General features: G+C 37.6%; 3 protein-coding genes across 5 annotated transcripts in view; 1 reads left to right on the top strand and 2 right to left on the bottom strand.

Annotated features, from left to right (window-relative positions):
• The first annotated feature begins 6 nt into the window (after nt 1-6).
• Nucleotides 7-1,925, top strand: LOC112455231 (RNA polymerase II subunit A C-terminal domain phosphatase SSU72). Its single transcript, XM_025017028.1, has 4 exons — nt 7-367; nt 694-837; nt 1,045-1,303; nt 1,391-1,925. Exons 1-4 carry the CDS (start codon nt 285-287, stop codon nt 1,490-1,492), a joined length of 588 nt encoding a protein of 195 aa, XP_024872796.1. The 5' UTR covers nt 7-284; the 3' UTR covers nt 1,493-1,925.
• Nucleotides 1,897-5,577, bottom strand: LOC112455230 (large subunit GTPase 1 homolog). Its single transcript, XM_025017027.1, has 4 exons — nt 4,611-5,577; nt 2,941-4,339; nt 2,454-2,754; nt 1,897-2,251 (listed from the first exon to the last, which is right to left on the bottom strand). The coding sequence occupies exons 1-4, from the start codon at nt 4,713-4,715 to the stop codon at nt 2,104-2,106; spliced, it is 1,953 nt and encodes a 650-aa protein (XP_024872795.1). The 5' UTR covers nt 4,716-5,577; the 3' UTR covers nt 1,897-2,103.
• Nucleotides 5,578-5,973: 396 nt separating this feature from the next.
• The window catches only part of LOC112455229, an 8,364-nt gene continuing 3,387 nt past the window's right edge, over nt 5,974-10,950 (bottom strand). For all 3 annotated transcript variants that reach the window (XM_025017024.1, XM_025017025.1, XM_025017026.1), the window contains exons 5-9: nt 9,512-9,609; nt 8,985-9,345; nt 8,632-8,843; nt 8,186-8,521; nt 5,974-8,078 (exon numbers count right to left, since the gene is read on the bottom strand). In XM_025017024.1, the coding sequence (XP_024872792.1) occupies nt 6,658-8,078; nt 8,186-8,521; nt 8,632-8,843; nt 8,985-9,345; nt 9,512-9,609 (2,428 nt within the window). In that variant the 3' untranslated portion in view covers nt 5,974-6,657. The remainder of the gene's footprint in view (nt 8,079-8,185; nt 8,522-8,631; nt 8,844-8,984; nt 9,346-9,511; nt 9,610-10,950) is intronic.

The following is a 10,950-nucleotide window of genomic DNA, read 5'->3' as shown; positions in this document are numbered from 1 at the left end:
CTTGAAAGAATTTCATCTCGCTGTGGAGAACGATTAACGTTCGCTCGGACCGTCCTGCGCCTCCATTACGCTCCGATTAGATTTAGATAAAGAAAGCTCAATTACAGACGCGTAAAACATTTCATATTCAGTCAGATGCATCCTTCGTAACATTTTCTCAACATAACCTTCAAGCCTTCGACCCTTCATTCCCTAAAAGCTTCAAGCGTGAGATTATCTTTGGTTAGGCAATAACACGACTTTTCTATCACGGCTCTTTCACGGTTGATAGAACGCGCGGAAGAATGCCGGCGCCAAATTCCATCAGCGTAGCCGTAATATGTTCCAGTAACATGAACAGGAGCATGGAGGCGCACGCTTTTCTGAGGTAGGCAATCGGTCGGCACGTCGGCAAGCGCTCAACAACTCGCAATGATTAACCGATTGAAACAGCTGAAATTAATAGATTGGTTAATTAGTTTACTAGCATTGGCATAGTAATTGCAACCTATACATTGTGACTTTTCTTGTAAAATGCATTTTTTGCTCTTGTACAATTGTAAAATATCTCGGAAATATTCTTCTCAACGAAATATCAAATATAAATTGACTTTGAGCCTTCTGAATTGCAATATTTAATGGTTGAAATGAAGTATGAGAAATTGTGAAGCATGGGAAACGCAGAATATTTATTTGAGAACGCAATTGTTTCAGCAAAAAGGGATTTAATGTAAAATCATTTGGAACTGGCGACAAGGTCAAACTACCCGGTACCGCCCCAGATCGCCCTAACATCTATGACTTTGGAACTTCATACGATGAGATTTACAATGATCTATTAATGAAAGACAAGCAATAGTATCCTTTGCATATAAATAAGCCTTTTAGTATTTTTCTAACATATATTACATTATAATGATATCAATTTATTTCTAATTTTATTATTTTTTTTTTAAGTTTTGTAAGCTACTAATTTTAATTCATCTAAATAAAAAATATCAAGTTTTTCTCCGTACAATATATGCCGTTGTTTTTTCTACATTTGTTCTTTAACAATTAGCGTAGTTATACACAGAATGGTTTATTGCATATGTTGGATCGGAACCGTCGGATAAAACCCAAGCCGGAACGTTTTCAATTGTCCAAGGATAAGTTCGATATTCTAATTACGTGCGAGGAACGTGTGTACGATCAAGTGATCGAATGCATGGAATCTAGACCTAAAGAAGATAATCAACCTGTGCATTTGATCAATATTGATATTCAGGATAATCATGAAGAGGCCACAGTAGGATCGTTTCTTATATGCGAACTAGTGACAGTGGTATATACATACATATTTATATATATTATATATTTTTTTTATTTTCAAAATATTCTAATTTATAATATGGAAATTTTTATATTTCAGTTGGCGAATAGCGAAGACTTAGACAATGATATAGATGAACTACTCCATGAATTTGAATCCAAGTTTGCAAGAACAATATTGCACACTGTGTTATTTTACTGAAAATCTGTTGTCGACACAGAAATCATCAGGAATCTGGTGTTCATCAAACTTGAAATTTATTTATGACGGAGGTTAAATTATGTATAAATTTAGTGCACATATATGCGTGTATATATATATATGTATATGTATATATATGTATGCATGTATGTATGTATATATGTATGTATATTCATCCACCGAATCGTGTGGACTGAATCTTGACTCGAACGGAGAAATCCGCTTGTGCTTCCTACTTGACGATTATTCCCATGGAATCTAACTACCACGGTCCACTGTTGAAGTTAATATTCTAATTGATTATGAGATTTACATCCCATTATGATTAAACGGATCTATAAAATGGTATCGATCTTTAGCCGTAAAACTGAGATATTGGGAATAAAAGATAAATGCAGAGGGTATAAAATATAAAATACCATATTTTAGCATATATACATGTATCATTCACGATTACATCTGAATATAAATCTGCAACATGCCTGTGTTTTTGCGTGTGTATGTATGTATATATATATATATATGTGCAATCATACAGCTATACTACATAGCTGTTACAAAGCTAATGGATTCAGAAAACGCAAAATGGTACTTTTCGCACATTTTTGTACTCAATGTTGGTCAAGATGAGCGTATAATCTTCGAGCCTTCTCACGTTTATTCTTATTGACGTGTTTATTTATCATTTTCCATGGTTTCTTGATTTTATACGAATAATCATCGGTCGATTCTGTCAAATTAACCGTTGATCCCGCGTGCCTGAAAATCAATTTTACCAATCAAGTGAATTTTATATATGAAAATATGACAGTTTAATGATATAATGTACATATATTTCAATCGTGTGTGATGATCGTCATTCGATTATTAGAATTCAAACACATTTTAATAGACCTTACAATTATTGTCGCAACATTATAAATGAGCGACTATTTAAATAAAGCCAACATTTTGACATTACGTTGTAGAGTATTTTAGCATAGGTCCAACAATCTTCTTGACATGTATATCCTGGAAGAACTTTTGATCCACGTCGTTGATTGTAACTCGACATCCTTCATTTACGCGAACTGTTCGGGGTGGTACGTGCCTGTTTGCGGATATATTGCGACGTCGCGGCGGAAACGTGTGAAAGCGCTCTTGCTCGAACGTTGGCGGTGCAACGCAATATAGCAATTTACCGTTAACAAAATCCTTTAAAATGTATCTAGCCGAACGTGGATTATCCGGCTGACCATTCTGCGTCATAAAACCTCTATTATCTGCAAACAAATACGATATTAATTTGTAGAAATATACATTATAATTATTATAAATGTGAACATAAAAATAATTTATATATGCAACATGTGAGACATGAACACATAAATATATATAATTGGAGTACATGGTTCTTAAATTTTACGTTTAGCGCGCGGACATTTCGTCAATATAAAGCGATTACATACAAGCGTGCGCGTTCAAAAGCTCTTCTGCGGTTGGTGCGCGATTCGAGTCCTCTCCCTCGGGTGGCGTAGGTAACATAAAACCATACAGGTCCTCCAGAATATGCCTAGGTATCAATGTAGCCAGTAACGTAATTGCCGGTACGTGGTCTCGCATCTGATCAATCGACAGTATGCCATTCAAGATCATCTCGGCTTTTGTACAAACAAAGCTTGGCATTACCAAGCCTGGGCAGTCACACAATAGTAAATCCTTGTCTAAATACAACGTTTGAAAATGCTTAGTTTTGCCTGGGGTGGCAGACACGGAAACCTTTTTGTCCATGAGCAAAGCATTGATAGTGGAACTTTTTCCAACGTTCGGATATCCCACCAAACCGATTGTCGTCACTCCATCTGTGTAGGTTTTATTACCGCTATAAATTATTTTAAATAATTGCACAAGATCGTTCCTGTTTAATAATTTCGGCGAATTAACTATTTTCTTCGTTTTGCCTTCCAAGTCTGTATCAAAGATTTTTAAATTCTCCATCGCGCATTGAGCTCCCGTTTGCTTATCAACAGCAGGTTCTATATTAGATTTAGTACACGTATCATTGTCAACCTCGGTACCATCCTCCGCACTGGCATATTCCGATTCCGATTCCGAAGCAAATTCCGAGTTAAACTCGTCAGTACTATAGTCATCTATTTCATCAAGATGATCATTATCATTTTCATTTATCGATTTTGCTTCATCTTCATCCTCTTCTTCTATCTGCTGTTTCTCTGCTGCTAACGTAGCAGAGAAAAAAGCCACCTGTACATTTATGTCTGTAAAATATTTTGCCCACGTATCTCTTTGCTCGTCCGTTAAGAAGTCTGCTTTATTAAGAAGAATCATATTTAATTTGTCAGGATTTATTTCTTTAACATAACGTTCCAAGTCCTCGCAGCGAAAGAGCAATGGGTTGCGTGCGTCAACAATTTGTACAATCACGTCGCTGCGTTCCACCACTCTCCACAATTGCCGCCAGAACTCCAAGTTCCTCTCATAAGGCGTCAATATCAATCCCTCGACTTGTTGCAACGTAGCCAAATGACGTCTCCACTCCAAAAATGCCTCTTTCTCAAGAGTATGTAATTCTTGAGCGTTTATGGAACTATTCCATTTCGGTCTTCTAGGTATCTTAACAAGGCCTTTGTTTCTTTCTTGCACCTCCAATACTTTCTCCTTTTCATTCTTCGAGAGCAAGCCACCACTATTGGGATTCACAAATTTAATATTTAATTTCTCTGCGTTAAACTCTGTTCCTGCGAGTTCAGCGGTTGACAGAAACTCTTGAAACGAGCTCTCCTCTGTAACCGATTGCAAGTTGAGTCGGCCCCAATCGTAACCGTCATTAATCTCTGTAGTGTGAAGCTACATGATGCATGAAAAGAAAAAAAAACTGTTATAAATAATAGCTCTCAATGACCTATTAACAAATATATACATGTATATCGGTAGTAAATTTATATAGCAACTCGTTTAGTCTTTGACGAATTTATCATTATGTAAACAAAATGTAAATAAAACGACGGAACGCTTTTCTAAAATGAATCGTTTAGGAGACATTTTCAACTCGCCCTACTGAGAAAGACACACGTGATGACACTCGAACGAGGAGGTTAAAGCAAATTCATTATTTTACCATAGACGGCTCATTGCTGTTTCTTTTAATTTTCCTGGATCCAAATCGATCCCTGATTAAAGATTTTCCTAAATTACTGCCTCCTCCTTTGCCTCTTTTGCCCATGGTCTCTACTAAATAATATTTCTCTTTTGCAGAAGCAGCATGTGCGACTGTGTGACTTGGCCACTCTGCCACCTCTGCCTGACTGCCCTGACTGTCCAACTCGTTCAACTTCTGCCAGTTGAACAATTTTTTTTTTTTAATCCCTCAGGTGAGGGAAGATAGGTGCCGTCAGTCCCTCCCTGGAACTATATAGCACAGTTGTAGAACAATTACAAGATTGAAGGTTATGTTTTGGAAAACATAACCTCACACGAGGAAGTGAGTGTAGTAGGACTGTGCTGAACTGTGCACTGCACTCAGTTGCACAATGCGCAATGCTATGGATCGATATGATTTGGCTATATGTCGATGCCTATCAGCTATCAGCCCATGGTATCAGCCTACATAGAAAAGAATCGAAACTCTAGCTCTCACATTACATATTATTAGAAAATGAAAGCCATTTATTGATAATTAATAAATAACGCAAAATATGTATATCCCTTGAAATAAATCGACGGATATATCGCCTATTACAATTCATATGTTCCTAACGTGAAACATAATAATTCAGAAGATTCAGAAATCGAAACAGATCAAATTCGAATTTCGATGAAATTGATACACGAGAAAATGTTCCTTATCTTTTTATGTGTAACTATAAAAACACGAGCCTATTTATACTATGAAACATAACTCGCGTTGAATCGTCATCATTATCGGTTTCGATTTCTGACGTGATCTATATTTTCTTTCAGAATTTTATCATGATTCGATATTCGCTCAATTATTACATTTGCGTATTATATAAGATCAAAGAAAATCGATATAAATTCAATCGGAATAATTGTGACATTAAAATAATTTCGAACAATAAATCTAATAATTGTTACGTATAATTATAAAAAAATATAATTATTATATATATATTTAACAGATATCATGTCTAAAAGTACTAACAATAAGAGAATTATTACAAGCTTTCAAATCAGTAGCGTGAAATAAATTCACAATTTATAAGCTTTAAATGGACAACTTTATAATCAAAATTGTAAATGTGAGAAACACGTTTTTCCAATTTGCTCACAATACCCTTGCTTCAAATTCGATAATGCTATTTAAAAACTTATCTCCTTTTTCAATCCTTTGTAAATAAGTACTCTTTGTTCCTTACGTCCTTTATGTCACGATTATCCCAGTTGAGTTTGCTCGTTTATCGTATATCGTATATCGTACAGTTAGTATAGTACAAGCGAAAATAGGGCAAAAACAAAGGATGCTTTATGTTATTCCGTTTTATTAATAATAGATAGACTGTTCCGGCACTCTCACACCCTTCAGACGACAAACAGCGGACACAAAGTCAATCGTACATTCGTGCTCAATCTCATCCGACGCGATTAACGCGCATTTGTCGAGCTCCATATACGGAACAAGAATTTCCTCGCAAGGCAGCTTGTGAACAGTTTCTATCGGAATAATATTCGTGTCGTCGATCCTTAATGCATTATGTTACAATTTCGTTTATCTCGAAAAAAGCTGTTTATTCTGTGGCAAACTGCACCACACAAATCAACTGAATTTAGAATAAATCCAAATCTGAGTCAGCGATTCATTCTCTCTTTCTCTCTCTTCTTTCTCCTCTAAAGAAAGAAAGTTTAATTAATTCACCCTCTATACAATCGATCCTCGTAGATCTAGCATAGAGCGCTCGATCGCTAGCTCATTATATCATTAGCTCACTATATCATACTCACTATATCATACATATATAATATAATATGAATATAGGGTACTTTCGCACACATGAGTAAAAGAGTTCGCGATCGTCACTCGTGGACGCGCCGGCATATTATCTTATATACCTACTGAGCCAAAGTTTTACTCAACAGTTCATGCAAAATCGTTTATACCAAGGTATAAGAACATTATCCATAATCACGCACAGTTCTGAGAAATCTCTTCAATAATTGTCTCTTCCCCTCCCTCCTCTCGATTGATCGTTGTCACGTCCTCTACCGCGATTACTATAGCCACTCCTGGCCATACTGTCGCCACCGCCACGATTCATGCCGCGATTCGGACCGTTCTTGCCAAAGTTGCCAAAGTTGGAATTGAAACTGTTCAATTGACCCTGTGGATTTTGGCCGCGGAAATTGGGTCCGAAGCCTGGTCGGTCAAAGTTCATCGGGGCGACGTTTGGTCCGCGAAAGTTGGGCGGTCCTTGAAAACTGTTGCCAAACGGCGGCGGGCCCTGATTCGGTCCAAAAGGCAGCATCGGACTCGGTCTAAAGTGATTCGGGCCGAAATTGCTGTTCGGCGGTGGCCGGAAGTTGGGTCCGAAACTACCGGGCGGCGGTCCATTGGGACCAAAACCCGGATGCATGTTCGGATGGTGCGGCATCATATGTGGTGGCATTGGGCCATCCATCCCAGGTATACCAGGATGCGGTTTACCTTGCATGCCAGGATGCTGCGACATGTTGGGATGCGGCACCAGACTCGGTATCGGCGGTGGCATGTTGGGATTAATATTTTGCATGTTATGATGATTCGGCAGATGGGGCATGCCAACCATATGACCATGTATACTGTTGCCCATACCGCCAGGACCCATCGCTATGCCGTTGTCACGCTTGTCGAAACTGTTGCTGGCAAACGTGCCGTCCAGTTTGCCACGCGAGCCATCAGCCTTCTCATCGTCCCAACGGCCGCCGACGTTATCGTGCTCCCGCTCGTCGTAATCATCATCATCCAGAGACTTGGACGATAGGAAACTGCCGATGTTGCGAAAATCCTTGTCCGCGAAACTGTTGCCGCGCGAATCGTACTCGTTGCGCGAGCCGGGTCTGCCAGGACCAGCGGATATGTTAAACCTGAGATCCTCATCACCGCGATTGCCACTCCTCGTTGGATCGATATGAAGACTCCTCCTGTGATCCTCATCCTGGCCGCTATGGAAGGAATTGTTCTCCGCGAGAGGATTTGACTTGCCAATGCCGAACCTCAGATCGGTGTCGCTGGATTGCGAGTCCTCCGTAATCACACCACCGAAAACCGGCTGATGCATCTTGGATATACGATCGCTAGCTCCACCATCGCTCCAGCCGATCAATTGATCGAACTTGCGCTTGCCGCCACGATTCAGTGATTTCAACAGCTCCGGATTCTGTGCGAATTTAGAGCTGGGCAAGGGTGGTGGCAAATCTATGTCGGGTACTTTAGAATAATCGATCTCGCCGTCATCCTGCAGATACTCCTCGGCCTCGTCCACGTTGTCCGGTGGACCTACCACGTCCCGCAGTTCTTCTATTTCACCAGAGAATACTAACTTGTTTATGGCATCGGTCCCTTTACTGATTGCTTCCGCCAGTTTGGAGCCAGCTAAAATATACAATTGAGTTTAAGAACTAATTGCGTATTTTTTTAAATCAATATGCTTAAGAGTGATCTCATAGATCATATATATTTTACTAAAATGCACTGCTTACATTCCACAGAAATCATTTTCCCATATAATATAATGGCGTTGGGCGTAACTTCGTTTAGTGGTACAGCACCCGGCGTTGTCTCTATTAATTGATTGACGAACGCATTAAGAGCTTCAACTTGCTCAATATCCTCGGCTTCCATTTCGTTCCACTGCGCTTGGAAATTTCGCGGTATCGGTTTACTATACGGAACTTTCTTGTTGGCGAATTTCTTGCCCTCGTCCACCGCATGATCCAAATCCAGACCCGGGATTCCGCCGTTTTTGTCCTCAGACTCACAATCTGCGTTGATTCTGTCCTCTGGTCCCATACCAGGTATCACCGCTGCTTCATCAGCTAAGAAAAATGAGAGAGAATATTGTAGAGTAAAGAATATTTATATTAAATTTTATATAACGTTCATCATATATAACGTTAAAATAATTTTAAAATGAAATATTCAGTACCAATTTCGTGATCATCGATACCGGCCGAACCTGCCGGTAATGTATTGAGATTGTATTTGTCTCTCATCAAATCTCCCGGTCTGTTACGCGTCCAAAACTTAGACGTGTGATCGTTACTGCCAGAACACAAAATATGTCCCAGTGGATGCCAAGCTAATGTCCAAACTATGCTGTCGTGAGCCTGTTCTATCGCTCCCACTTCCTTGTCCGCTCTGGAATTCAAGATAAAAGTTACACAATTAACTGCAATATTAATTTAGTATTAAGAAAAATAATAACAAAAATAATAATATAATTATATAAAATTAGACGATTATGTAAATAAAATCACAGGCAAAAGCAATGATATGTACCCAACGTGCCAGAAGAGTATGGCACCGTCACTACCGCCACTACAAAAAAGACCTTCGTGGCTTGGATGCCACGCGACGCTGGACGCCTCTTTTTTATGGCCACGAAAAGTCTGAACTTCTTGACTAAGATTCCTGAGGTCGAAAAGTTTTAAGAGATGATCTCTTGATGCAGTCACCAACCAGTTACCGTTCTCATTCCACTTGACATCCATCACGGTCGACTTATGTGCATGCAGAGTTGCCAAAGACTGCCCAGTCTTCGGATCCCAAAGTTTCACTGGTTGCTGATTGTCTTTACTGCCAGAAATGACTAGACTCTTTTGTGGATGCCAATGCACGCACTTGACATCCGCACCATGACCTGTGGAAAGAATACTATGAAGTGTATCCATGTATATGATAAATATGTAATCTATAAAAAGAGTAAAAATAAGTGTGTCAAAACCGAGCTATTTGAGTATAATGAAATAAACGAAGAAAATGATAAATTTCATGTAACGTTAATAAATGAAATCAAAGATTTATACCCCTGAGAATTCGTTCCTCGTGACAGCGAAGAAAATCCCAAATTCTGACAGTCCCATCATCACTGCAGGTTGCCAATTTGTGATCCGTTGGACTGAAACTACCCGCCCAAAAAAAATAACAAGTTACATTTGAACAATTTGCGTTATCTATTGGACATAATAAAAAATTGCATTAATATTTGCTAATATTTATAATAAAAAATTAAAAATGAGCTTGAACAATTTATTAAATAATTTACGAGATACTGAAAAAGCATTAACCGTTTATTATAATGCAACATTGTGGCGTATAAAAAATTCATATAATCAGTTTAAGAAGCAAGAGATCAAATAATAGTTTAATATCTTGAAATGGCTAAGAAAATGAATACAGTTGTTGTATTTATGAATTTTTATTGAAAGTCATTTTACAGACAAATGAAATTATTTTAGTATAGCAAAGTGAAGAAAGATCTAATAAGAAAGAGTAGTAAAGTAGTTATCATATATTGTGAAGAAATGATATGAAAAACATGATACATCTTACGGACATTGTTATGGTATAACTCGCTAGTCTTTAGTATGAGTCAAACATTCAATTGCCTACATTTATTACTGATTCCTCCATTATTTTTATTATAATTACCGCATGCAATATTAACATATATGCATGTATACACGAAAAAAAAAATAGAAAACGCGTTATGAAGTTATTGACATTCTTTGTGGATTTCTTTATTTAAAAAAATTGTAATTGTGTACAGATGCGTAATTTGAAGAAAAATCTTTTCAAAATATGCTCTAATTGCATCGATTTATTTATTTATTTTCGTTTAACATAATATATCTTAAATCACGATTATAAATCAATGTTGAGTAGATGTAAATTATAATTAAATGTATATCAAGTTGTCATTTTATAATAGTTGGTAGCTTCCATTTGATGATTCTCCCTGTATATTTGTTGCTGATATTGAAAGCAATATATGCGTGAAGAGGCAGAAAAAAATACTAGCAAACGTGTACACAGAGCAATGCACACATATGAGTGAAGTATATTCTCGAATTTTACTAACAGATGTAATAGAAAACATATATAACCGAATCTTATGAATACGTCATTGTGAGGAATAGACAGAGATCAGTAATAAAAAAGGAATCTTTATATGTATAAATATATATTGTAAATAAACAAAAAACCATCCGCGACAGTCATATCTGGCACTCAAGTAAAAACACATTATTTATCGGAAGTAAAAGTTTCATCTTGATAAAACTAAGATTGATTTTTGATGCCACATGACTACCGAGTGATGTATTAAGAGCAATATTGTTTTCAAAATTTAATGTTTATTGCACAAAAAAATGTCCGAAGTGTACATGAATTATGTCTTATATTTGTCTGTTACGCTTTCTCTCTCTCTCTCTCTCTCTCTCTCTCTCTCTCTCTCTCTCTCTCT

Source organism: Temnothorax curvispinosus, unplaced genomic scaffold, assembly GCF_003070985.1.
Source record: "Temnothorax curvispinosus isolate PA1 unplaced genomic scaffold, ASM307098v1 QBEX01005904.1, whole genome shotgun sequence".
Classification (NCBI taxonomy): Eukaryota; Metazoa; Arthropoda; class Insecta; order Hymenoptera; family Formicidae; genus Temnothorax; species Temnothorax curvispinosus.
The sequence above is the reverse complement of the archived record's forward strand: the minus strand, read 5'-3'. Positions and strand labels throughout refer to the sequence as shown.

Coding starts and splice junctions, on each gene's coding strand:
- LOC112455231 (XM_025017028.1), top strand. CDS start 285: ATGCCGGCGCCAAATTCCATCAGCGTAGCCGTAATATGTTCCAGTAAC. Junction 838..1,044: donor TTAATGAAAGACAAGCAATA/GTATCCTTTGCA, acceptor CAATTAGCGTAG/TTATACACAGAATGGTTTAT. Junction 1,304..1,390: donor TATGCGAACTAGTGACAGTG/GTATATACATAC, acceptor TTTATATTTCAG/TTGGCGAATAGCGAAGACTT.
- LOC112455230 (XM_025017027.1), bottom strand. CDS start 4,715: ATGGGCAAAAGAGGCAAAGGAGGAGGCAGTAATTTAGGAAAATCTTTA. Junction 2,755..2,940: donor GCTTTTGAACGCGCACGCTT/GTATGTAATCGC, acceptor ATTTGTTTGCAG/ATAATAGAGGTTTTATGACG. Junction 2,252..2,453: donor ATGCTAAAATACTCTACAAC/GTAATGTCAAAA, acceptor ATTGATTTTCAG/GCACGCGGGATCAACGGTTA.